Here is a 26,452-nt window from a genome sequence, read left to right on the forward strand (position 1 = left end):
TGAGCCAAGCCTCCACTGGGGGTCAGGCCTGTGTGGTGAATGGCGGCTTGTCGCCACCAGGGGGCGTCCTCCCAGGGCTCCCTCTCTCGGCTCCAGTCTTTCCCGGGAGGCGGCGAGGGGCGGTCCCTCGGCATTAGCCGGGTCAGGCTCTGGCTGCTTGGTCGTGGCCTGGGTGCAAGGCAGAGAATGCTCTGGGGGACTCCGGGCTGGAGTGGGCCGCTAGCTGGCAGTGCCTGGCCACCCATTCTGGCCGGCTTCGCCCCCTGCGCCTCTTCTCACCTCCGGGTCTGTCTGCAATTCCTTTGGTGTGTCGCCCCCCCCCCCCCACGTCCTCCCCATCCCCTCTGGAGGGTGGATCCAGTCTCACTATGGGGAAGGGGTACCTTTTTTGCCCTTGGCTCTCTCCCTGGGGGCCCATTTGTACCCATCCCACCTGCCACACACTGTCCCCAAGGCAAACCTCCCCATCTGAAGGGAGGGATTAAAAACTCCAAAATGCTGTGGAGGAGAAGGAGACTCAGATCACCAAGAGATGAGGATCATAGATGAGAGATCATCACAGTTATGGTGGCGGCTTTGCTAGAGCAGGAGCTGTCCAGTCCGCAGATGTAGAGGGCCAGCGATTCCACGTGGGAGCTGCAGGACTGAGCAGCCAGGCCCAGGGGGTGGGGGGGTGGGGATGACTGGGAAAAGCAGCTCGCTGATGCCTGAGATCTCATGACAATTGAAACTCAAATGCGTGACATGACAAGTGGGGGTTAAGTGTTCAGCCTTGAGTAGGGTTGAGTGTTCAGATTTGAGGCAAACAAGTGATTAGGAGCCAGACGGGTGAGGGTCGAGTGTTCAGCCCACCCTGCAGCTAACATTTGTTCAGCCTGCTCTTCAACTAACAGGTGACACCAAAGTCTGCCACCATCTCGAGCAGTAGCCAAGCCTCGAGGACCATGGCTGCAGGAGCCTCTGAGTGCTGGACATCTGAGCCTGGTGAAATAGCTTCCTAGGCCCCTCTGTGCCAGTGGTTGTACCCCACTGGTCTCTTCTCAAAAAAATCTTTCCTTTTACACCCTTGAGCCTGAGATGTGGTCTTGCCAATTCCGGAGATGCCCTCAAGCCGTATTTCCTACTCTCTCTGGTCAAAGTCTTTAGCAGCATCTCTGTAGTGGCTGTATTATCTTTAACAATCACAGCTTCCTTAGCCCTTGGTTTATTCACAGTTTTCTGGCCACACTGCAAGTTTTTCATATCTTTCTGCTTTGCTTTCTGCTCCTGATTATCAAAGTAAACTTGGCTAAAAGCTGCCAGCAATATCCATGCCACCACCTGAATGCTTTGCTGCCTAAAATTTTCTTTTGCCAGATTAAGAAGTCCATCACCTTTAAATTCAGCCTCACAGGAAATCTCAGCACAAGGGCAGAACACAGACAAACCTCTTGGAACACAACATGAATCGACTGTAGTCAGTTTCCAGGAGAGTTGTCCCTCTCCTCTGAAACTGCAGTCGCGGCCACTTTATGCTTTGCTGCTCTGCCACTGTGATTTGTGTTTAAAACGGACACATTTCTTTCTCCTCCTCTCTCCTCCCTAATCTCTCCCCCTCCCTAATCTCAGGAAAACGGGATTACCTTTCTTCCCCATTCTAGGCAGAGTTATCTGTCCCTGAGCACTCACCCAAGTAATCCAGACCTTGGGGACAGCACCAGAAGCTCTCAGAAACTACCTCCCAAATTAACAAGTGAATTGCAACTCCAACAGAGAGCACTTGGAATGTAGATTTTGAGTCACCTCTTTAACAGCCCCCTGTCCCTGCTGATGGGCAGAATCACAGCCTCTGGGACAGGAGTCCCCTGTGTTTCTTTCTCCTTTGCTAGCAAAGCAATAAACCTCTTTTTTCTCTTTCTCAAAACCATGTTCTTGTTATTGGATTGGCAACAGGGACAAGGACAGAACTTTCAGTAACAAAACCACATGATCCCAATCTTTACTGGGCACAGTCCTGTTGGCAATCTAGTCTTCTAACTCCCACCAGAATCGCCCATTCCGTTAACATCAGCTTACAACACTCTAAAGCCTTTCCGGTTTGCACTGCTAAAATTTCCAAAATCCTGCCATAAATTCCAAAAACTCCAAAAGCTTCTAAACCATACGGTCAGTTTTGAAAGAAAAGTGAGAAAGCGAGAGACGGGGGCGAGCGAGAATTGAAGGACGGAGACCAGGCAGAGAGCCACATGGAATTTTAAAGGCCATCCCTCTGTAGAGAGGCCCGAGGCCCGAGTGGTTCCGGTGTCAGCTTTTGTGGAGAAGGGAGCTGCAGCTGAGGCACCATGGGATAGGCTGGGGTGCTTTCCTCAGAGCTAGGCGGGTGGCAATAGCAGGGGATGGGCTTAGGTCCGTGGCACCGTGGGGCTTTCCAGAGTCAAGGGTTGAGGGGTTGTGTCCTTCTGGGACTGGCTTAGGGCTATGGTACCATGGGGTAGGTCACTAATGGGGGTGGGGAGTTGGGGTAAGAGGAAGTACAGGAAAGTGAAGCTCATTTTGTAAGATGGTGGTCAACATCTAAGCTGGCTGCTCAGATGTTAAGTCAAGACGCTATACGTTTAGTCACAGCAATGAACCTACTTTTCAGTACCAATTTCTAGTTTAATTGGCGTTTTCATGGCTGGGCCCAAAAGACCTGACAAGAACAATTAGAGGAGAAAAGGTTATTTGGAGCTCCTGGTTTCCGAGGTCTCAGTCCACAGATGGCTGGCTGCGCTGCTCTGGATTGGCAACAGGGTGAGGTGAGGCAGAGCGCCCTGGGGAGGCTGTGGTGGAGGGGAGAGGCTCAGCACATGGCCCCAGGAGTCAGAGAGAGCTCGGCTCAACAAGGACAAGAACTGCAAACCTCCAAGTCTCTCCTCCAGCCACACACTACCTGCCTACAGCTACCACCCGGTTAACCTCTATCTGAGGACTAACACACTGATTGGGTTGAGGCTCTCATGACCCAACCTCTAAACTTTCTTGCATTGTCTCCCACATGAGTTTTGGGGGAACACCTCATATCTAAAACCTAACACCCCCTCTCCAGTGGCTTCCTGGGAGAAACCATGCTCCGTGTTCATGGTGGCGCCACAGAGGTTGACAAGGTGTCAGCTGTGTGGGGGCCTCAGAGCGCAGCCCCTTCACTTTCAGTAATGTGGTCTTTTCCTGGAATCACATGGCTTGCCTCTGTGTTTCTGTGAGTGGCAGTTAACTGTCAGCATCTACGAGAAAGTGTACAGGAGAAGATCAGCCCGCTTTCTTGAGCATCAGAGAACCCCTGTGCCTCCCCCGTGCTGGCTGTAGAACCTTCTGCTTCCTATGATTCTACTGGATCGAAGTGCAGGTGAGGGGTGCGTGGAGGGAGAGTGGCCCACGGCGCAGCCTCACCATCCCACCTGGGCAGGGCAGGTAATTGGCCAGAGGAAAGACTTAGGCCACATGAGGCCTCTCACCTTCAGAGAGAATTTGTATAGATGACAGTTTCCTGACTCCAGATGTGAGAATGTGTCTGTTTCATTTACTCAGAAAAATTATCCGACTTCCGTGCCCACACCAGATAAAAACAGCTTCCTAAGAACAGACCAATCTTTGGGAGCTGGAGGTTGGCAGGCCTGGAAAACTGCTCTGGGGGACCTTCCAAGGCATGCTCAAGGGCACCACTGTTCTTGCTTACTTTCATGGAAATACACACATAAATCATATTTTCAAAATGTCACTCAAGTTCATACTGCAAAACACCCGAATGTTTTATGGAAACAGAAACTCTTTTGAGGGCCACAGCCGAGTCGGGATGACGCATGGCATTTTTGCCAGAAGTAGTGGTTGAGAGGTGACGCCAGCGAGCCATTAAGATGACGACTTTTGAATTCTCGCGGAGTTCCCGCTGAGATCCGGTTGAGCTCTCGCGGGGATTCCTGAAGAGTTCGCATTGGTTGGGGAAATACCAGAGCAGGGATTTCCAGTTGGTGGTTCCTGGAGGAGCCGCGTGGCGTTCGGGAGAGTTCCTGGGGAGCGTGTGTGGAGTGTGCTGGTGGAGTTCAGAAATAAAGTTTGTTCCTCTTAAGTGGCTCGTGATTTGTGCCCAGCCAGACTGCGGCAAAACTCAGAAGATTTATTGCGTGTAATTAAACAACACAAATCTACATTTTATCTCATTAATATGGAGGTTGGCTGAAGTTCAGAAATTTCTAGACAGAAGTGCCAGAAAGGATGTGTTTTATCTTTATTAGCCTCTTTATTTTAGAGCAATTTGGGTGTGTACAACCGTGCAGGTGACACAGAGCGTGGCTGCAGAGCCTGTGCCCATTTCCCCTCATTAGTGTCTCATATTAGATGGCACATTTGTGACAACATAGGAGCCGATTTCAATGCATCCGTATCAGCTGAAGCCCTCAGTCTCTGGCTGATGCCTCAGGTCCTCTGCAGGAGCTCATCCAGGACCCTGCCCTGCATTTAGCCACCACGTCTCCCTGGCTTCTCCCTGGCTTCTCCCTGACTTGAAGGAGGGCTGGCCAGATATTTTGTAGACAGTCCCTTGATTGGGATTGTCTGGTGATTTTGTTTTGATTAGACTTTTACTGCAGGGTTTGGAAAGAAGACCCAACACACAAAGCACTGTTTTTGACATCGCATCAAATTTGCGTGCTAGTCCCTGCAGGTTTGCAGCTTCATCACCTGGTGATTGTGGAGTTACTCTTCCCCTCGTTAGAAGGGAATGTTGGTCGTTTCTTCCTGTGGACGTGGTCTTCAGGGTCCTGGGACTCACACGGTGGGCAGTTCTGCTTATGACCAGTTTCAGTCAGCTCTCTCCTCACTGTGAACAAAGACCTGAAAAGAACAATTTAGGGATGGAAAGTTTACTTGGCTCACAGTTTCTGAGGTTCAGTCCATAGACAGCCAGGTCCTGGCTGTGGGCCTGAGGTCAGGCAGAGCACCATGGCAGCGGGCGTTGCAAAGGACAGCAGCTGGGGACATGGCACCAGGAAGCAGAGAGACTGAGTGTGGCTCACAGGGATGATATATCCAGGAACCTATCCCCAAGCCACACCCCACCTGCCTACAGCTACCATCCAGTTAATCCCATCAGGGAATCAATGCACTGATTGGTTTAGACTCTCATAACCCATCATCTCACCTCTAAACTTTCTTGCATTATTTCATACATGAGATTTTGGGGGACACCTCCCACCTAAACCACAACTTGACATGACATAGTGTCCCACCCCCTGGAAGCCCAAAGCAATGAATCAGGAGACCAGTGCTGAACTGCTGATGCAGGAGGATGAGCCCTGGGTAAAGCAGGAGCTGCCCTGTCTCCGCTGCGTCTAGCTGTGGCCGTAGTGGAGGCAGCCACTTCTGCCCAGTCCTTGGTGAGGTGCATAAAGGAAACACACAGGAAGGATACCTGAGGGCTCCAAGGAGCTGTTCAGGCTGTGGGCATAAAGCCAATGCCCAGCCCATGACGACCAGCAGGGGGCAGCAGACGGAAGGCCTCAGGAGAACTGCACTGCGGCCGGTTCCCAGGAATCCGAGCAAGAATGTCTCCGAACACTTTGGGTCTCAGCATCCTTGTGGGTAAAACTGGACAACCCCCCTCTGTCTGCCTCAAATGATGTGAGAATCAAATGTTAACATGGTAAAACATTTTACTAGGAAGAGATAAATATCATTTGAAATTGCACATTATTTGAAATTTCACAATGAAGTTTTGCAGTGCCCCCAAATGAATTAAGATGGCACATTTGGAGCCGGAGGTTGGCAGGCCTGGAAAACTGCTCTGGGGGATCTTCCAAGGCATGCTCAAGGGCACCACGTGCAAGAGGCAAGCCATGTGATTCCAGGAAAACACCACATTACCTTCTAGGTCTCAAGTTGTTTTTGTGTGTTGTTTTTATGTTGTTAATGATATGAAATTTTATTCAGAATTTTGAAATTATATCTATTCCTTCTTTAGCATTTTTTTCAGGATTAAACCCATTATTTTAAATAGTTTAAGCAAGTGAGGACTGTATTTCTGCAGATGTTTAAGTCCTCTTTGTGTGAAGTGGTTGAACTGCACACTGTCCCCAACCCTGCTTCAGCATTCTTCATACTGCTCAGCTTTCTGCTGGTCGGGTGGGAGGCTGTGGCGGGGAGTCTGCCTCCTCTCAGCTGGGCACAGGTGGCTCGGTGGTACAGAGAGGGTCAGGTGCTCATCAGCAGCCCCCAGTGACCTCACTCAGAGGATACCCAGGCCCTGGGGTCTGCTCAGGAGGGCGCTGTGCTCACCTCCTGCCCACACTCCTGACACAGGACATCTGTCTGGTGTATCTGAGCAACTCTGCCACTGGATAATAAGATGACAAGCCAATGGAACCTGGCCGAGGGTTTGGATGGATCCTGCATCAAGGAGGATGCATAAATGGCAGGCAAGCAAACAAAAAGGTACTCAGAGAAAGATTGTTACCCAAGAAAGAAAAGCACACCTGCGGGAATGGCCAAATGCAAAAGGCTAGGAGTTGGAGAGGCTGTGGAGTGGCTTGTCACCCATCACTGGTGGAAATGCACAACAGTTTCATGTCTTCTTGGAACCAAACATGCCTTCCACATGACTAGCCACTCTCCTAGGAATTTACCTAAGAGAAACAGAGCACCCATCCCCACAGGGACTCAGCACAGGTGTTCACAGCAGCTTCATCTGTAGTCAGGGCTGGTGCCTGGCTAGGGCCAGAGGGTCACTGCACTTAGGAAGGTCTGAGGGTGAGGGCATACTTGAGTGGGCACTCAGGTGCCTCGTGGGCTCACCCTCTTCTGGGACCTATCTACAATTGCCGAAGCCTGAATACAGCCTGTGTTCATCAGCATGTGGGTGGATATGCAAATCATGGGGTGCACACACCTCTTCTGTAGCAACACGGAATGAGATATCGATTCACACAACAACACGGATGAGTCTGAAAATAATTTTTCAGGGTGAAAGAAATCAGACAAACAAGATATATAGTGTATCCTCCCACTTGTATAAAATGCTAGATGAAATCTAATCTGTGCTGACTGAAAGAAGATGAGTGGTCTCCTGGACTGCAGAGCAGGGTGCAGGAGGGAGGAGGACAGCAGGAGGAGAGAATATCTGTGGGTGGCAGGAGACGTGCAGACCTTGGCGGGCGACGGTCTCACGTCTGTATACCCGTGCTGACACCTGAACTGCCCTCGGTATGTGCGGATGAATGTAGGTCAATGACAGCTCACGGAAGCTGCTAAAAATAAAATAAGATTGAAAACAATTTAAAGAAGAAACCCTTCATGGATTCTAACTGGAAAAATGAGACATGGTAGAGACCATAGAAAAAACCAAATGTGGGCTAGATATTAATAATATTAGGAGTTTATTGGTATGTTTTAAAGTAATAGTGTTGTAAAAGTGAAACAAAATTCCAGTGTTAGGAAATTCATACTGAAGGAGCAAGATTGAAAGGCGAGTGACTCACCCGAGACAGAAATTCAACCAAGATATTTTATTGGGGGGTGGGCGCTGCCCGAAGGGGAAGAAAGGAGAGGGAGAGAGCAGAGAGAGGGAGCCTGCAAGCCTCAGCTCAAGAAGGGTTGCTCAGGTGACATGGCAGGTGCTGATTGGCAGGGTGACTAGGAACGGCAAGGGGACATGTCTCCTGGGGATTGGTCGAGAAAACTTTTGACTTTGGCGCCCTTGGTCTTGGTGCCCTTCCGAAAGGAAGGGGAGGGGTAGAGGATTACGTGAGGTGATGTTATTCTCACGAGATGGAAACTTAACTTCAGCGGGGCCAAACCTGATGGGGGAAATAAAACCAAAAGGCAAGGTCTCCCACACACCCAACAAGGATGATATGATGTCTGGGATTTATTTTAAATAGTTCAACAAAATAATCCATAGAACAATGAGTAGATAAAGCAAGTATGGCAAAAATATCAAGAACTGTTGGATCTAGGGGTCCATTCTATTGTTTTTCTAACTTTTTTTGTATGCTTGATAGTTTTATAAATAGAAATCTAAAAAATTGATCAAGTATATTTGAAAAGAATCAGATTAAAAAAGAAAAATATTTGAATTATCAAATTTAATGGATATATTTAACTAGATACTACAGAAGACAAAATTAATGAACACTTCTATAGAAACTTACCATAATGTAGAGAGAGAAAGAGAGAAATAAGAATTAGGAGTATGGAGACTAAGGCGAAGGCCTATCCTATATGGGCCAATTCCAGAAGAAAGAGGGAGGAAGGTGCCAAGAGAGATGTGCAGAAACTATTTCTAAGAGGGATTCCTGAGAACGAATTCTGAGAACTGCCAAGGAATCCCCGAGAGCAGGAAGGATTTAAGCCCCAATCAGGCACACCAGCAATCTGCTGGTCACCAAGGGCGGGAGGGAGGAGGGAGGAGGTCTCCAAGGGAACAGACCTGATTGCTGACAACCATCTGCAGCAGGAGCCAAGTACAAGTAGGATGTCATCAGTGGGTTGAAAGAAAAAGTCTGTAAACTTGAATACTAACGCCAGAAAAATACTTTAAGCCAAGTGAAGACATATTCAGGTAAACAAAAAAAATTACAGTTCTGCCACCAGATAGCCTCTCCAAGAGAACTCCTCAGAAATGTTTAGGGCGTGGCAGGAAATGATCCCAGGCAGAGTCAGATCAATAGGAGTGGAGAACAAGCACCCCAGCAAACCAGGAGTCCAACCGAAATCAATGAGGCTATGTAAAGCACCCCCTTCTGCAGTTCAGAGCCACAGGGTTAAAACAGGACAGCAAGAGCCCAGCAAAACCCAGGAAGGGTAAAAGAGATCAATTAACACCAGACTCTCCAGAGCATGAAGAAGCTTCTCCGTGAAGCTTGTAAGGTGCCCTTCAAACTAGTGAAGGGGGAAAAGCAAAATGACAAAACAAAGTCCAATCAAAAGAAGACAAGAATGTAAGGGAGAATAAATTTCTAATGTGGGACAAACAGAAATCATGAAATAATGTAATAGCTGTGATATTTTCACACTGTGCTTTTAAAATCAGAAGACAAGTATAATAAAACTCTGCATTATGTCATAATGAAAAAAAGTTGATGGATATAACCCATAGGCCCATAAAAATAAATAAATTATGATATAGTCAACAATGAAAATAAGCAAACCATGGCCACATGCTTCAGCATCAATGAATCTCATACACACAACACTGAGCAAAAAAGCACAATACAAAAGAAATCATATGAACTTTAATGAAAGTTCAAATACAGGAGCAATGATGCATTGATTTAAGAATATCTGAATCAACTCTAAGCCACAGAGGAAAGGCCAGGCAGGAGAGCAGCACTCCAGAGGAGCAGCATGTGGGAAGGACTCCTGGAGACATGGAGGGTGGTCTGGGGAGAAGCATTTATGTGGCATACAGGACGTGGCCTAACACAATAGCATCTCTCCTGGTGGTGGTGCCAGGAAGGGCATGTTTTGAGCTGTTTTGCATTCATTAGGAATTCACTTTTAAAACAAAAAATAGCAATTAAGAAATGAAAGACAAAGCTGCTGCGCATGGTAGTGCATACCTGTAATTCCAGAAACTCAGGAGGCTGAGGCAAGATCGTGAATTCAAAGCCAACCTCACAACTTAGTGAGACCCCTGTCTCAAAATAAAAAATAAAAGGGCTGGGGAGGTGGCTCAGTGGTTAAGTGCCCCTGGGTTCAATCCCCAGCACAAAAATAAAAAAAGACAGAAAAGGCAGCCCTCCAATGAACCTCACGCCCTCCACTAAAGAGGGTCTAGAAAATCACTGAGGTTCAGGTGAGGGCAGGAGGAGGGGCCCAGGAGCCAGGCTTCTGGGAGACTGGTCAGGAAGGAGTTGGGTGGTAGACACCACCTAAGGTGTCTACCTTACCTGTCAGGAGAGCACTCAGGAAATATCCCAGGCAGGGGGCTGGGGATGTGGCTCAAGCGGTAGCGCACTCGCCTGGCGTGCATGGGGCCCAGGTTGGATCCTCAGCACCACATACAAACAAAGATGTTGTGTCCGCCAAAAACTGAAAAATAAATATTAAAAAAAAATTTCTCTCTCCCTCTCTCTCTCTCTCTCTCTCTCTCTCTCTTATAAAAAAAGATATTTAAAAAAGTATCCCAGGCAGGGGTGACATTGGGGCCTGGCTGTTGTTCAGGGTTCCGGAAGGATCTACCTGAAGAGAATTTGGAATAGTGATCCATTTTATGCTTTGAATATAGTAGCCCTTGCTCTGCCACTGCAACTTATTTTTAAAATGGACATGTCTCTGTATTTTCCTCTTTTCCCCTCCTCCCTAATCTCAGGGATTGCCTTTTTGCCCATCCTAGGCAGAGTCACCTGTCCTTGAGCACACACCCACCACAGAAACAAAGTAGTCCAGACTTGGGGACAGCACCAGAAACTCTCAAAAATGTAATCTCCCAGATTAACAAGTGAAATTACAGCTCCAACAGAGAGCATGTGGAATGTAGCCTTTGAGTCAACCCCTTTAAAAGCCCCCTGTTCCTGCTGATGAGCAGAATCACAGCCTCTGGGACAGGAGTCCCTGTGTTTCTCCTTTGCTAGCAAAGCAATAAACCCTTTTTCCTTCCTTATTAGATTGGCATTGGGGACAAGGACCAGCTGTCAGAAACAGATTTATGGAAGGGTCTGCTCACCAGGCTTTGGGCAGGGAGGTGACAGCAGTCATGCATTAAAGATGAGGTACTCCCTCCGTGGGCCCGGAAGGACAGGCAGAGAAGGAAAGCGGAAGTCAGAACTGGGGGCTTTCGGAGACCAGGGGCATCTGGCTCCGTGTGGATGAAACGTTTCTGAGCTGGTTCTGCTGTCTTCAACCAGCACCTGAGAAAAGTTGGGAGGGTGCTCTAGGTAAAGAGGGCGGGCCCTCTGCTCGGGAGCAAGTGGGTGCAGCCATGGGGACCAGGCGAGAGGACACAGGGGAGACCTTGCTGATCACCGGGTGCGACCCCCATCAGGCACCCCCTCCTGCGGGTCGTTCCCACAGTCTCTGGAGAGGTGGGCTCTCGGCCCCGTGGGGAGGCTCCGGCTGGGGTCTTGGGTTGTGGGGGGCTCTCCTGCAAAGGGGGATGCAGGGGTGGGAGGAATCTCCCGTGGGAGGGGGCCAAGGTTGGGGGCCTTCCCCTCCTGGAGTGGGCTCCGGCTGTGGAGCCTCGCTCCAGGGCTGGCGGGGGTCTCTCCCTCCCGAGGTGGACCGGGCTGCAGGGCTCTCCCTGGGCTGGGGTGGGCTGGGCCAGGGATCCTCTCCCTAAGAGGGGGTTGGGGCGGGGGCGGGCTCTACCTCTGGGGGTGGTGGGCGCGGGCGGGGGTCCTGGAGCCGGTGCTGGGAATCAGTGGAGGCCAAGCTGCCGTAAGAGTGCCAGGGAATCGCTAAACCTCCGTGCAGGGTTTTATTGGGGGATGTCTATGAATCACGGAGATTAAACCGTAGGCACTTAATCTCAGAGGTCTTAACACCTAGACTCAGGTTCCAATATAAATTAAACCTTTCCTCCTTTCAGGTTCATTATCAAGAGCTTGAGAAATTTTAAGAAATCACCAAATACCTCCAAGGTATCAAGACAGTAATAAATGGCAGTACTCATAAGGATCGTGACATAATTGCCAATGTAAAATAAGTGACGTCTAGGAGGCTGTTTCAATGAAGAAAGTATTTTTCTTTAAGGGAAACATCAATGAAAATTATATTCATAGCAAAAATGAGCCTCCTGACGCTTTGCAGTGTTGGGCATCAATTCCAGGGCCTCGAACATGCAAGGGAAGCTACTCTCCATTGAGCCGCACCCCAACCCCAAATGAGCCCCTTCTACAAGATTCATTTAGAAAACTGTGAGTATAATTATTTATCACTTTTATACATAATAACCCTGTAGAAAGGTACTTTCTTTTTACTGAAATAAAATGCCAATTAAAATTGTTATTGAAATTGTTGGATACCAACCCAGAGTGCTAATTTAAAAATATTTTTTAAAACTCTTAAATGTATTTTAAATAATTTAACCTTTTCTTTGAGATTTTAAAAATATTATAAATTGAGGGAACAAAGATTTTAAATGCTTATTTTATTATTTGCCTTTACTGTACCAAGTGAATATTACTGAATATTAATTACTGAATGTCCAATATGGCTCTTGAATCTCATATTCTAAAAATGACATAAATTACAGATGCATATTGGCCAAAATTGTCACATACCAGAACACAGTGGGGCTTTCTGAAGTGTCCTCCACCCCTCAGCTGTTGATGTGAGTTGTACATAGGACATGCGGATGAACTGGATCCTTTTAAATGCAATTATGTGCAGCTATGCAGTATCATCACCAACCTTCAGCCCTGTTTCACTTTCAACATGAATTTTTAAATGAAAATGGACAATACATTGTTAGCAGCAGCTTAGGTGCAGTCAGGGGCTTGGAAGTTTATGCAACATGAAACATAGATGTCAAAGGACAGAGGGTGACATGGAAAGTACTACCACAAAAATGGGGAAACGTGGAAAAGCGGATCCTCGGAGAGAAGTGGCCTGCTGGGTACTGAGGAGTAGGGACAGGATGAGGACCCAGCCAAGAGGGCACCTGCAGGACACAGGAAACTTCTGGACAGCAGTGAGCCGTTTCACAGGCACACACTGTGATATGCTGTCACTGCATGCAGCTAAATTCCCACAGGGCTCCCTCTATGACCCTGAATCTCTTGGTTTGACACTTGGTGGATTTTTTTTTAAGGTAAAACAGCTTAGTGCTTATTAATTAAATATGGATGTTTTATGCTTTTCCACTTTAAGTTCAGTAAGAGAAGGAATACAGACCCTTATACATTTGCACTTTTGTGCATATCAACTGCCGTTGAAATAAACCTGGACACGGCGGGCATGAGCCCCTCGTCTACCACCCCTATACACACTGCTGGCCTAAGAGGACTCCTGGGCACTGCTGTCTACCGCCAGTCATGGGACATGGTGCTCATCCATCCATACTCAAGAGTCAAGATCAGCTGAAAAATGTGTTTACACTTTTTAAAAATTACTATGTGATTTGAATTACTTTTTAGCCACTCAAAACCTATCATAGTATGTATTACAATAAGATACGGAGCTGCAATGAGGAGGTAGCTTCCAAGAGCTGCAAAGGAGAAGGACCTGCCCCCCCCAGAACAATTTCGAGGTACACTTATCTGTACACTCCAGGGTTTATAGGCTACTGATTTGATTTTAAAGTTTGGGCAAGACCTAAGAAACCTTCTAGAAGGCTCCTTCACTAGAACCCTTAGGACTAGCTGCTCTCAACTCTGATGCAAAGCTCTGTGCTCATGATAAAAGGCTGAACTTTTACTGCCCACACTCCTCGAGGGCTCATTGTGCCACACGACACTGCTGCCGGGACCTCTCCCATTTTTGGAATTGCAGGACACAGCACCAAGAAGTTGTTTAGTATGTTTCTTTGAAAGCAGAGCAGAAAGAGAGTGGGAGAGCTGGGTGGGATGGAGGGTAGTCTTCCTACCACTGGGTGCTCTTCTCAGGAGAGAAAGGCACCAGAGAGTAACACTCCAGCTCTCTTCTGCAGTGTGGCAGGCCCAGGGCTGTCTAGGCAGACTTTGCTCTTATCCATAAACAAAGCATCATTACCTTTTTATAACAGACACTGTGGTAAGGTAGGCCAGGCAGACCGAGAGCAGACTCCTGGCTGCCACATGTGGTAGTTGACTTCAGTGAGTTGAAGGTCCTTCCTGCAGGCTTTCCCCAGCAGCCACACTGCTCAGCACAGCCACAGGCACAGTGACATGCAGCACTGTCGGGCGTCTTCAGGAGCATGCCTCTGGCCCACAGGTGCCTGCTGGCTTCTCCCACCTGGCCTGCTGGTGGCTCACACCCAGGCTCAGTCGATCTCTGGTTAGCTGGCCAGCCAGTGCTACTTCACCCCCTGACTGACAGATGGCTGCTCCAGGTAAAACAAGGATCTCATCCAGACTGTGGGCCTGCTGTGGGACTCCAGGAAGAGGAGTGGGAAACAGACCCATGCCCCTTCCACCCAAGGCAGGTTCTCTAGCAAACCTGGTGGCACCTGCTTGCAGCACCACGGAAAGGGTTTGGAAAGCCAGACCAAACCCATTTAAGCAGGGTTATTTGCTACCAGGCTTTTCAAGCCTTCGACATACTAATAGATTTCTTTCCCCAAACAATTTCAGGATTTTATTTTGCCTGAACCCATCTTGTTCTCTTAACCAGTCACTCCACAGAGCTCTTCAGTCACCTCCCTCAACATTGGGACCTGCTCATCTGTGGGGGCCGGCTACCTTACACACTGTGGGATGTTTAACAGCATCTCTGGTCGCCCTCCACTTGCCAGCAGCACCTCCCTCCAGGCTGTGACCACCTGAAGTGTCTCTGGATGTGTGTCCCCTGAGAGGCAAAGGCCTTCTGAGTTAAGAACCACTGACTACATTCGAGAAAAGCTGATCATGCCTCCCCGCTGCCTCAGCTGGCCAGTTCCCCAGGTTTGATGCCTCAGATTTTTGAACCCTGCCTTCCTTCTCTTTTGGCTCCTTATGTAAACACACACTTTAAAATTTCAACTTAATTTTCGGACAGGTGCTGGTATCTATCGTTGAGTAACACAACAGGCTGACTACACAAACCTCAAGTTAGTTGCTGCAGGTGGCCTCGGGAAGGTGCCACAGCTAGCTTCCCTGGAGGAGCGGGCCACCTCTGCCGGCCTTTCAGGGGTGTCAGCTCCCTCTGGGTAGGTCTTTGCTAGTTTATCTCTGACACCCACTCCTACCCTCACTGCAGTGTGGTGCCCCATGTCCTTCCTTGCTCACCCCCCTGTTCACATGTCCTTGCGTAAAATGACAGTAAGGAGAGGCTAGGTCCAGGGCCTCCGCTCACTGCATCAAACACTGTAGTCAGGGCTGGGTTTTGTCTGATGAAAAACTAAAAGGAAAAAAATGAAAGGAAAATCCCACCACTTCAGAGGAGCTGTGGTAGAGGGAGGAGGCGCCGCTGGCCGCTGGGGCGAGGGATGGGGCGGTAAGAAGCAGTGCTGAGGCTCGGATGCCTGCTGGGGAGTGCAGAAGTGAAAGTGGGCCATCTCGGCAGGAGGACCCAGATCACCGTGGCTGAGGCTTTCAAAGCTTGTAGCCTTGGCTCCTCAGGCAAACCTATTCCTTAAGCATTCAATTTAACACCAGGTATATTGGTACATGTCTGTAATCTCAGCAACTCAGGAGGTGGAGGCAGGAGGATGGCAAGTTCAAGGTCAACCTCAGCAATTTATTGAGACCCTGTCTAAAAATAAAAAAAATAAACAAGGACTCAGGATATTGCTTGGAGTAAAGCACCCTGGGTTCAGGCCCCAAAACCACCTACCCCCAATTCAATTTGACTTTCAGACAGATCCTTGAAGGCTATAGAATGCAAACTCAGTTATCTATAGGATACAAAGCTCAGTGCTGGATCTCAGGCATTTTCCATACTTTGTTTCTATGAAAAATTGTTAAAATGAATTCCTCTCACCTCTGGAGGAGAGAGAAGTTGTCATGAATGTTCTAGCTACTAAAGCAGAGCTTGAGGTTGGGTACTGAAAACATGTTAGGTTGAAATAGTAAACAATCTAAGATCTTTCAGGAACTTAGACCAGCAGGCACAGGGATCCCACTCTGGCCTGAAAGGAGCAGGGCTATCAGAGCAGCTAGGCCCTGGTGGAAGCGGAGACGGCTATGTTCAGAATGAGCAGGCTGGACAGTTGCGCCCTTGGCTGCCCACTGGCTGCAGGTGGGTTTGGCTGTGGCCTCACGAGTGCCCTTCCCTAGCTGCCATGCATTCTGTGCATCACTGTGGAGAAAATCAGTGACCCCAGGGTCCTGTCTGCTGTGGAGAGCAGGGACTCCTTCCAGTGCTGACCAGCCTCCTCCTGTAGTCAGCCTCCAGGTGACTGAGAAACGCCAGTCTCTGTGACCAGGAGGAGGTGGGCTTTGCAGAGTAATTTACCATGGCAGGCAGACCCTGAGCAGTCTTGGGGGTGCTGAATTTTGAAAACCTAAAAACATTTTTTTTTTCCTTAAAGCCCAGTACATTCCATTAATTTGACATCCTCAAAAAGTTACCGGAACAGAATTTCACTGAGGCGTTTGGCCTGGACCTAGGAAGGAGGATCAGCTTATCTCTGCAGCTCCCAGCGTGTTGGCAGGTGGGCTCCTACCAGTCTCTGCGGGCCTTTATTTTCAAAACCATTATGCTTTAATCAGCCTTCTGCCCTGCCCTGGCTTTTCCACCCTCAAGTTCAGCCCAGGCCCTTAGGACTGCCCAGGACCTGGCCCTCAGCTCACTTGCTTTCCTCTGGACGGCAGCATTTGTATGCCACGTCAACCTTTCCACAAAAACTCCTCAAGTTTCTTAGATCAGATGGTTTCCATTAAAATCACAGAAGAGTCCATGGAACGCGTTAAATTAACCTCAACCAGACAGCCCTGCTCAGCCCCCACCGAGCGCAGTTTAAGGAGAGGACGACTGGTACTTCAGTGTCTTTTCAGTGGCAGTTTGTTAAGATGATTGAGTTACAGTGGTGAGGTGCCTGCCTAGCATGCATGGGGCCTGGAGTTCAACCCCAGTACTACACAGGAATGATATAATGGCTGAGTTCTGAGTTATGAGGGAGAGACAGCACTTATTTTCCACCCTTGTTCACTGCGGGCTTCCCGTTAGAGCTGAGCACTGACCCCAAGGATACTCACTAGTGATGACCATGATTTTGATTTTCTCTGGCCAAGCTCCACTCAGGCGCCTCTGAGCACATTTTCTCTTGGCACTGGAGCTTGAACCCAGGGGTGATTACACTGAGCTATATCCTCCATCCTTTTTGAGACAGGGTCTTGCTAAGTTGCTGAGGCTGGCCTTGATCTTATGATTTTCTTCCTCAGCCTCCCAAGTCACTGGGACTACAAGCATGTACCACCACACTCGGCTCTGCGCACTTTTTCAACCAAGGCTTAATTGCCGCAGTCTGGCTGGACACAAAGAACCGAGTTGCCACACAGCCTTGTGGATTCAAACAGCAACCTTTATTCCCGAACTCTCACCAGCACTCTACACACACTTCCCGGGAACACACTGCCTCCACCGGGCTCCGTGCGCCAATTCTCTCAGAACCCAGGGAGAACTCAACGAACTCAACTCAAGGGGAACTCCGAAGTAGCAGGCGCCTTAGGCAGCAGGATCCGCCCTAATCCCAGAGCAGGGTCACCTTTCAACCATTCCCTCTGGCAAAAATGCCAGGCATCATTCTGACTAAACTGTGGCTCTCAACACTTAATGTTTGGACTTCATATTGTTTCTGCTGATTCAGTTTATCCAGGATCCAGCCCCCTGCCCCAAATCTGATTATCCTTATATTGAGCAGGTTCCTTATCCTCCATGTCTACCGGCTCCCCACTTGAGGTCTGATCACCTAGCCTGTCCCCAGCAATTATCATTAGGTTGGTTTAGCCAAAGCCCCACTAGTTTGACATTCCTGTTAGTCCATCCACTGATCCCCACCTTGCTTCCTGACTAGAAACCCACTTTCCTTGTATTTGGTGTTGAGCCCAATTTCTCTGTTTTGCTGCAAAATCCCAAGGAAGTAGTCCCTACATCTTGAAAAAAAGCCATGCCCTGCTCCCAATAAAACTTTGTCTTTTAACAAGTTTCATTAATTTTCTTTAACAGCAAAAATAAGTCTGAGAAAGGAAAAATGAAAATGCTGGTTTTTGTAGCTCTCTTGAATTTCACGAAGATTACCATGTTAAGTCCTTTGGAGCCCAAATGTACTTTCATTTTTCTCATACTGACATTGACCCTGTAAGGCAAGTATTATTCTACTTTTTGGACAAACAGGGTTAGTGTGCTTAGATAACATACTCAAACTCAAAACCTTCTATGTGGCATTTTTTATCTTAATCCTGTTTCAATGAGTCTCCACTGTGTAGTGCAAGTTTTCACTGGTGTCCCAGAAAATTATATTTCCATGAGATTAATTACATTTAAGTTTCTAGAAAAAAAATCTCTAGTGATGTTAGAAACTCTTTCATCCAGATCATTATTCTGTATTTTAGAAAAGACTTTTAGTATTGACAGCAAACTCAGCCAACTGTATTTTAAGATGATTCGTTATTATTCCTTGGAGGCTAGTGATTTTTTTATATTCATTTTTTTAGTTGTAGTTGGGCACAATATCTTTATTTTATTTACTTATTTTTATGTGGTGCTGAGGATCGAACCCAGGGCCTTGCGCGTGCTAGGTGAGCACTCTGCAGCTGAGCCACAACCCCAGCCCGAGATTAGTGATTTTTAACTTGACAGTTTTTGTCACCTGATAAACACCAAAAGGAAGCCTCACTCTCATGTCTGTCCATCACCAGTCACCTTACCCCACACCAGAGGGACTGGAGAAGCTGCTGGCTTCCTCCCAGAGCCCAGCAATGACAGTAGCATCCATGAGTTACCTGCAAGCTCAGTGACACCACTGATGTTTGTTGTGACCTTGATCTAGCCCTGCAGCCCTCACACCAGCCTCCAGCTCTCCAACTGTGCCACTAACCCATGAGGTCCATCCACTGCCAGGGTTGCAATTCAGTAGCCTTTAGCATGTGTGGAAAGAAACACCAATCAAGAAAAGCAGACTATTTTTCACATGCTGTAGAAGGGAGTCAGCCTCCACTGACACTTCCATTTTGGCAGACGGAAAGGCAGGCAGAGCAGCAGCTAGAAGCTTGCCAGTGGAGAAAGGCCCTCTCGACAAGACATATCTGGGGGCCCTTCCTGTGCAGAGCCAGACATTCCAGGACTTACCAAATTTCAAGACATTTGCTTCTTTTGTGACAGCCCCTTTAAAATTAGAAGCCCCAGCCTCCCCTATTTCCTGATAATTGTTTTCTGCAACCGAGTTTCCTCATACTGAGGCTGGAAACGGAGGAACTGGCCCCAGAGCCTGGGCAGGCCCCAAGGAGGGTTGAAAAACTGGAATTGTGAAATCTCTGGCAGCAGGGTCTGGCTGCATATGCACATTTGTTTCCCGGATTTTGTTCCTATACACTGCACCATTATCATAGGATGGGCAGAGGTAGAGTAGCTGCCTTCCTGGTTTTGGCCTAACTGGGATAAAATTCACTTCCCTTTTTGTGTTGCTTTCTCTTATTTCTGATGTGGGCGGGTGACCAAATCTAGTTCATGGGCGCTCCAGCAGGGCCTCTGGCCTGGGGTGCCAGTAAAGTACTATTCTTTCTGTTGATGAGGATATTTATGTCTCCGTTCATAGAAATCAAAAGGTATAAAATTGACGGCAGTGCCAATAATTCTCATCTATAGATCTGAAAATGAACTTTGTTAACAGGAGATCAAATTGATGTCTGCCCCCTAGGAAAGAAGACTTCAAACATTGTACTTTATTTTTATTATTTTTAAAAATTATAGTAAAACCAACATAACACAAAATTCACCATTCTGACATTTTGAAGTCATTCACACTGCTGGACAGCTATCACCATGCCCATCTCCGAAGCTCTTGTCTGGTATGAAGGACTGTAAGGGCACCGGGGCGAAGGCCCGATGTGCCACTGGTACGGAGCACTGGAAGGGCAACAGTACAGAGTGATCTTATCCCAGGATGAGCAAGTTGGTAAAATAATCATGACGCCCCCATGTTTGGAAGCTAAAAAATGTACTTCTGAAGAGCCCATGAGTCAGAGAAAAAAATGGCAAAACAAAGTGACATTCTGGATATGGCTGGTTCTGTGGTATCAATGTGTCCCCAAAGGTCATGCACTGGAGAAGAGTCTGGCCCTGATGCTCTGGCTCGCTCTCCCTTGCCCTCAGCCTCTGGCCCTGAATGATGCAGCACAAAGGCTCCATGGATGCCAGTACTGGTCTGTCAGCTTTCCCAAACTCCAGGACCACGAGTAATGTAAGTTTCTGTTCACTGTAAGTCACCCAGTCTCAGGTATTCTGTTACAGTAGTAGAAAAAGGACAAAGATAGATGGTAATAAAAAGTAGAGAGGAAGGAATGGAAGGAGGAAGAGAAGAGAGGGACGGAGAAAAAAGAGCAAAAATTAAAGAAATAAAAAAATGTTTTCAACAAAGACTAAAACGGGTTATTCCAAAAGACTGATAAAATTGAGCCTCCTCCAAGACCTTTCAAGAAGAGACAAAAAGGTTGCATTAATCTGGGTTCTCCCAAGAGACGAAACCAATAGGACATCTATACATATAGGTACATACACACACGAGAGGGGATTTATGTGGGAACCGGCTCATGCCATTATAGTGCAGACCCTGGGGTGCTCACTGATTACCTGGCTTGGTCCAAGTCTGAAGGCCTCCAGACCAGGGGAGCCAATGGTCCTGGGAACTGGGGAAGGGCTGCTGGTGCCAGGCCTGGAGTCCCAGGACCAGGAAGCCGGGATATCTGATGTGTGGGGCAAAAGACCTGCATGCCCAGCTCACTGGGCAAAGTACCGATTTGCCTTCTGTTTCTTTCTCTCCTGGGCCTTGGGTGACTGGATAGTGCCCACCTAAACTGAGGGTGGTCTCCCCATGAGTCCATGAAGACTCAGATGCTGACCACCTCTGCAGCACCCTCACAACACATCCCAAAGCATGCTTTTCCAGGTTTCTGGTGTTTCTAATCCAGTCAAGTCGACACCTGAAATCAGCTCTCACAAAGGCAAACACAAGGTCAGGATGGAAGGGGACGTTTGTACTTATCCCACGGGTCAAATGCGCTGAGCAAGGGCAGTGTCCGGAGTGCCACACTACTGCCCTTGAACACTCAGATGAAATGACACATCTGTAAAAGTGCTGACACTAACATGTTAAAAAAAAAAAACCAAAACTGTCCATTAAATATTGTGAAATTGAATCTGTAATTAAAAATGTGCCCATGAAAAACCTCCCGTATCATATGACTTCAGAAGTGACTCAAAAAATAAGGAAGTACAATTCCAATCTTTGAGAACTCTTAGAGTAAAAGGTAATGGTACATTTTTTAGTTTGTTTTATGATGCTAGCATCATCCAGACAGCAGAACAAAGACACCAAGAAAAAAGAAAGTGAAAGCCAGTTTCATTTGTGATTACAACTGTACAAACTTTCAACAAAATTCTAGCAAACAAAATATAGTCATATATCAGGATACTACATTATAACTGAATTGGGTTTACTTCAGGCACACAAAGAACACATCTAGGAACTCCTGCAGGGGGCAGTACATGTGGCTTGTGCACACAGGCAGAAGCCCTGTGCGGCGGGAGGCCACACTGACTGAAGCTAAGCAGGTGCCTGGCTGCAAGTCTGATCGGGCAGAGAGAAGACACACTATTGAGACAGACAGGATGTGGGTGAAGTGACTGAGGGCTGCAGTAAAGAAGGGTAAGCAAGAATGATTCCCAGACATTATCCAATGATCAAAAGGAATGAGTTATGAATCAATGCATAGATGATTTTCCAAATAACTGTGCTTAATGGAAGGGGTGACTGCCCCTCTCACCCAAAACAGAGCATGCATACAATTTCGCATATACTAAACTAGGGAGTTTTAACTCATCTAGAATCATGAGCAACTGCTTGGGGGGTAGGAGGAAGGGTGGCAGAGGCAGGAGGGCCTTTCAGGGTGACAAATGTATTCTCTTCACATGGTGATGGTTAACCCTGTGCAGGTTAGGACTTGTCAAACCATACACTTGGAGTTTATGCAGTTTATTGAATGCTAGCTATACTGCAATAAACCAGCCGGGCAAGGGATCTCTCCTGGGTCTTGGGAGGTGGGATGGCAGCGTGTTAGTGGTACTCACATCCCCTTTCATAGGAGAACTTGAAGAACAAGGATGTGGCGGGCTAAATACACCTGCTTTATTCTGGTTCTGTTTGATGCAACATGCAATTGGGAATACTGAGAATGCCGTTAGAAATACATCTGATGTTTAGGAAAGAGGTCTTGGGTCACAACACAGAGAAACCCTTCCAACATTCTTCTACCAAGGGTTGCCACAAAGAAACAATCCTACAAACCTGCAAAAGGGGTGTGCCTGAGGATGGTGCACATTCTTCCAAAGCAATTTCACCAAAGTAACTTCAGTTAGGACTGGATGCCAAAGGCAGAGACCTTAATTTAATCTGGGTTTCCTTGCGTGCTCTCATTGGCTCACGTAACTGAAAAGTACACAGAGAGGATTGGGATCCACCTGGTTCAGGGCTCCAGTGGTGACAGACCCACATCTGAGCTGTGCGTTCTCTGGTTGCCTTCATTTCCAGGCCACTAATGCCTGTGGCTCCAGAATGACATTCTCATGCTGCAGAGGCTTAAGGAGCAAAGTGAAGAGCTCTCCCACCCACACACATCTTCCTTTTCCCTCTGTGACTCGAGTGTCCTCTGGTGGTAGGTTAGGATATGATAGTGGCAACCACAGTAGGTAATGGGCCTACAAGTGGAGAAGGGAAAAGGCTCAGAGGAAACACTCAGTTGCCACTGGCAACAGTTATGAGGAGGAAATGGATGATGGGTGCAGCTCAGGGGTCATTTTTTTTTTTTTTTTTAAAGAGAGAGAGAGGGAGAGAGAATTTTAATATTTATTTTTTAGTTATTGGCGGACACAACATCTTTGTTTGTAGGTGGTGCTGAGGATCGAACCCGGGCCGCATGCATGCCAGGTGAGCGTGCTACTGCTTGAGCTACATCCCCAGCCCCTCAGGGGTCAGTTTTTTCTGGACATTGGTCCAGCCAAATAAACCATGTGGGAGGTTCTTACAATACTGCCCTTTTTTTTGGTACTGGGGAACTGAATCCAGGGGTGCTAACCCACTGAGCCACATCTCCGGCCGTTTTTGTTTTGAGATAGGACTTTGCTAAGTTGTGTGGGACCTTGTTAAGCTGCTGAGGCTGGCCCTGAACTTGCAATCCTCCTGCCTCAGGCTCACTCTTTGCTGGGATCACAGGCGTGGCTACTGTGGCCAGCAACACTGTCTTTAAATGAGATGGTACCTGTGTTCTCACTGGAGAGCTGCCTATTCTGTCATGCTGAGCCTCTGCTTTTCCTTCACTCTGCTCTGACAGATCCAGGGTTCAGAATCTGCTTGCCTCTTCATTCCTTGCCATTTCTAATTGCATCAACGCAGGAATCTTAGCCTGGTGCAGTAGCACATGCCTATAATCCCCATGGCTGCGTTATATGTGTTTGAATTTAAATCATATTTTGTTCTGTGAATTTGAAGCAATTTACAAAAGTATATGCCTATCAGGGTGAATAAATAGCTGAGGAAACTATATTGAAAGGAAAAAACAGAAAAACCAAAGGCAGAGGAAGTAGCAGAATGCATCCAACAAATCCTCTAGTTACAAAAGGTGAATTTAAATTGGATTTCAAGCTCCTTAGTTGAAGAAGAGAGGAGAGCATAATTAGTTGCAAGATTCCGTTACCCAGAAAATCAGACAATTCTGTGGTTTGGATAATGTGTTTTCTTCCTAATGAGTGTTAAAAGCAGTGTCTTCAAATTTCTGTCAAGTTACCATTGTGTGTAGTTACTGAAGTTACTTTGGTAAAATTGCTTTGCAAGAATTTGCATTTTCTTCAGCCATACCCCTTTTGCAGGTTTGTAGGATTATTTCTTCATGGCAACCCTTGGTTGCCACATATAATGCAAATTAACTTAATTTATATGTCCAAGTTTTTTTTTTTAGAGAGAGAGAATTTTTAATATTTATTTTTTAGTTTTCGGTGGACACAACATCTTTGTTTGTATGTGGTGCTGAGGATTGAACCCGGGCTGCACGAATGCCAGGAGAGCGCGCTACCGCTTGAGCCACATCCCCAGCCCCTATGTCCAAGTTTTTATGATTTGCCTCTAACCTTTATTCTCAGCTTTACATGCTACTTGAGCCTTAACATGCATATGGAAATAATACTCAGATTTTGCCCAAACTTAAGATCCACCCCCCCTTTTATTTTTGCAGGGGGGCGGGTACCAGGGATTGAACTCAGGGGCACTTATCACTGAGCCACATCCCCACCCCTATTTTGTATTTTATTTAGAGACAGGGTCTCACTAGTTGCTTAGTACCACACTTTTGCTGAGGCTGGCTTTGATCTCTCGATCCTCCTGCGTCAGCTTCCCAGCCGTTGGGATTACAGGTGTGTGCCACTGTACCCGGCTAAGATTCCTGCTTTGATGCAATTAGAAATAGCAAGGAATGAAGAGGCAAGCAGATTCTGAACCCTGGATTTGTCTTTAGAAAATTACTTAACCTCTTTCAACTTCAATTTCTTCATCTGTAAAAGGACATCTTGCAGAACTGCTATAAGGATTAGAGATGTTTTACATAAAAGCACACAGCACTACTCAAAAACAGACGTTGATAAAACAATCATCATTTGCCATTCACTGGCTGGCAGATCTTGGAAATAACCTCTGGTTTCTTGCTGTTTTTTTTTTTTTTTTTAAGTATGAGAAACTTATCTAATTGAGGTTTTTCAGGAATTGTATGACTATAAGGAAACATATATGGACACACATAAAGCAGCTGACATATAGCTTCCCTTCTTGACTGGTCTTCACCTGAAAAGATCTTTCCTAACCAACTCTGTTAAAATGCAAACCTTTTTCTAAGATATAGTTAAAACAGCATCCTTCCTATTTTTCTAGTGGTAATTAGTCCTGCTTTCTGGACTTTTAAAAATCTCGTTACAACTTATTATTGGTTTTGTCTTTTTTGCCCTTCCAAGTTCAAGTTTCTGGCCAGTGGATTGTTCTTACTTCTGACTCCCCTGTAACACCTTGGTATGCTCAGAGTAGTCATTGTCTATTGCTTTGAACTAACTTTGCTGAGCCTCTGACATCATGTTAGACTGCTTCTGACTTCCTTGAACAAATGGTTATTCTCTGGTCATTTATCATTTACTTTTTTTTTTGAGGGGGGGTACTGGGTATTGAACTCAGGGGCACTGGACCACTAAGCTACATCCCCAGCCCTATTTTGTATTTTTCAAATTCAGAGACAGGGGCTCACTGAATTGCTTAGCACCTCACTTTTGCAGAGCCTGGCTTTGAACTTGCTATCCTCCTGTATCAGCCTCCCAAGCCGCTGGGATTACAGGTGTAGGCCACAGTACCCAGCTTATCGTTTACTCTTAACCTGGCCTAATACTTTGTTGCCCTGCAGGCACATCACTTAGTGGAATGACTGGGCCACACCAAAAAATGCAGGATGAACACATCTGAAACTCTTTAAGTTTTAACATATTAACATTTAATGTATCAAGGAAACATCACTGACTTCTGGCTATGTCCTCCGAGGTCCAAGGTCCACCATCTGGATGCATTTAAGTTCCAAGGCTTTTGCCCTTGCAAGGATGGTTTGGCAATGACGCTGTCTGAGGCATCCAGAAATGCTGCAGGAAGATGAGGTGCTCAGCAGAGATGTTCCTGGAATCAAACCAATGTATGTAAACCCAAATGAATACAGGATAAAGGCCTGGAACATAAACCACCCTTGGTTCAACCTGTGGTGACTCCCTAGGGTTCCAATACCTTAGGGACAAGCTGCCAAAGGGCTGGGATGATGCCACTGGCGGGCTACACTTCGGAGCCTGATCAGGCCATGGGCCCTGATGCTTGAGAATGGGCTAAGCTGGGGCCCCCAATACCCACCGACAGGATGGTTCACCCCACGGACCCAATGCCAAGGATGGATAGGCCTCCCCACGGTCCCGGTGTTTCCGGAGTCACAGGCCGCTGTGGTCCTCGTGGCCGCTGAGGGTCCAGCTCCAAGGTCCCCCGTGCCCGCAGAGGAGACAGGCCTCGCTGGTTCCCTTGCCCGAGGAGGGACCGGCCTCCCAGGTCTACGTGCCCGCTGAGAGGACAGGCCTTCCTGGTCCCCGTGCCCACCGAGGGCCACCCTGAGGGCCCCGGGCCCGTGGACCCACAGGCCACGCGCGGACACCGGCCGCCCGCGGACCGGCAGGTGACGCCGCCGCCCGCCGGGCCGCGCATGCGCGCCGCGCCGCCCCCGCCCCCACCGCGCCCGCGCCCAACGCCCCCGCCGCGGCCCGCGGGCCATGGAACCCGCCGAGGCCGGCGCGGTGCGAGCGCTGCCGCCCGCGCGTCCGGGCGCCGTCGCCCCGTGAGCCCGGCGGGCCGGTCCGGTCCGGCCGCCGCCCCGCCGGTGCCGCGCGTGCGCGCCGCCGCCGAGCGAGACGCCAGAGAGGGGTGGCCGCCGCGACGATGCCGCGGGGCCGCCCCCCGAAGCCCCGGGACGGCGCGGCGCGCGGCGACTCCGGTAAGGCCCGCGGCCCGAGTGCCCGGATGGGCGCGGGGCGCGCCGGGAGCGGCGGCGGCGGCGCGATGGCCGGCGGCGCAGCGCGGGCGGACGGATACGGGCGCCGCGGCCGGCGCCTCCGC

General features: G+C 48.1%; 1 protein-coding gene and 1 long non-coding RNA gene across 10 annotated transcripts in view; one reads left to right on the forward strand and one right to left on the reverse strand.

Moving 5' to 3' along the window:
- Positions 1-751: 751 nt before the first annotated feature.
- LOC124095486 (uncharacterized) lies at positions 752-26,051 on the reverse strand. 9 transcript variants are annotated; one of them, XR_009227124.1, is made up of 5 exons: positions 25,728-26,051; positions 25,329-25,477; positions 5,426-5,620; positions 3,474-4,848; positions 752-3,242 (listed from the first exon to the last, which is right to left on the reverse strand). It is a non-coding gene; the product is annotated as an uncharacterized LOC124095486 (long non-coding RNA). The 9 variants fall into 9 exon arrangements; XR_006852489.2 differs by having other exon boundaries at positions 752-4,848; positions 25,728-26,047; XR_006852487.2 differs by lacking the exons at positions 752-3,242; positions 3,474-4,848; positions 5,426-5,620 and adding exons at positions 19,442-19,632; positions 22,070-22,210 and having other exon boundaries at positions 25,728-26,047.
- Positions 26,052-26,217: 166 nt separating this feature from the next.
- Positions 26,218-26,452, forward strand: part of Znf236 (zinc finger protein 236) — a 97,953-nt gene continuing 97,718 nt past the window's right edge. Inside the window, exon 1 of the mRNA XM_046448595.2 lies at positions 26,218-26,330. Within this exon, the coding sequence (XP_046304551.1) occupies positions 26,276-26,330 (55 nt within the window). The 5' untranslated portion in view covers positions 26,218-26,275. The remainder of the gene's footprint in view (positions 26,331-26,452) is intronic.

Source organism: Marmota monax, unplaced genomic scaffold, assembly GCF_021218885.2.
Source record: "Marmota monax isolate L192 unplaced genomic scaffold, Marmota_monax_Labrador192_F-V1.1 WCK01_AAM20220418_F8-fsc00060, whole genome shotgun sequence".
NCBI lineage: Eukaryota > Metazoa > Chordata > Mammalia > Rodentia > Sciuridae > Marmota > Marmota monax.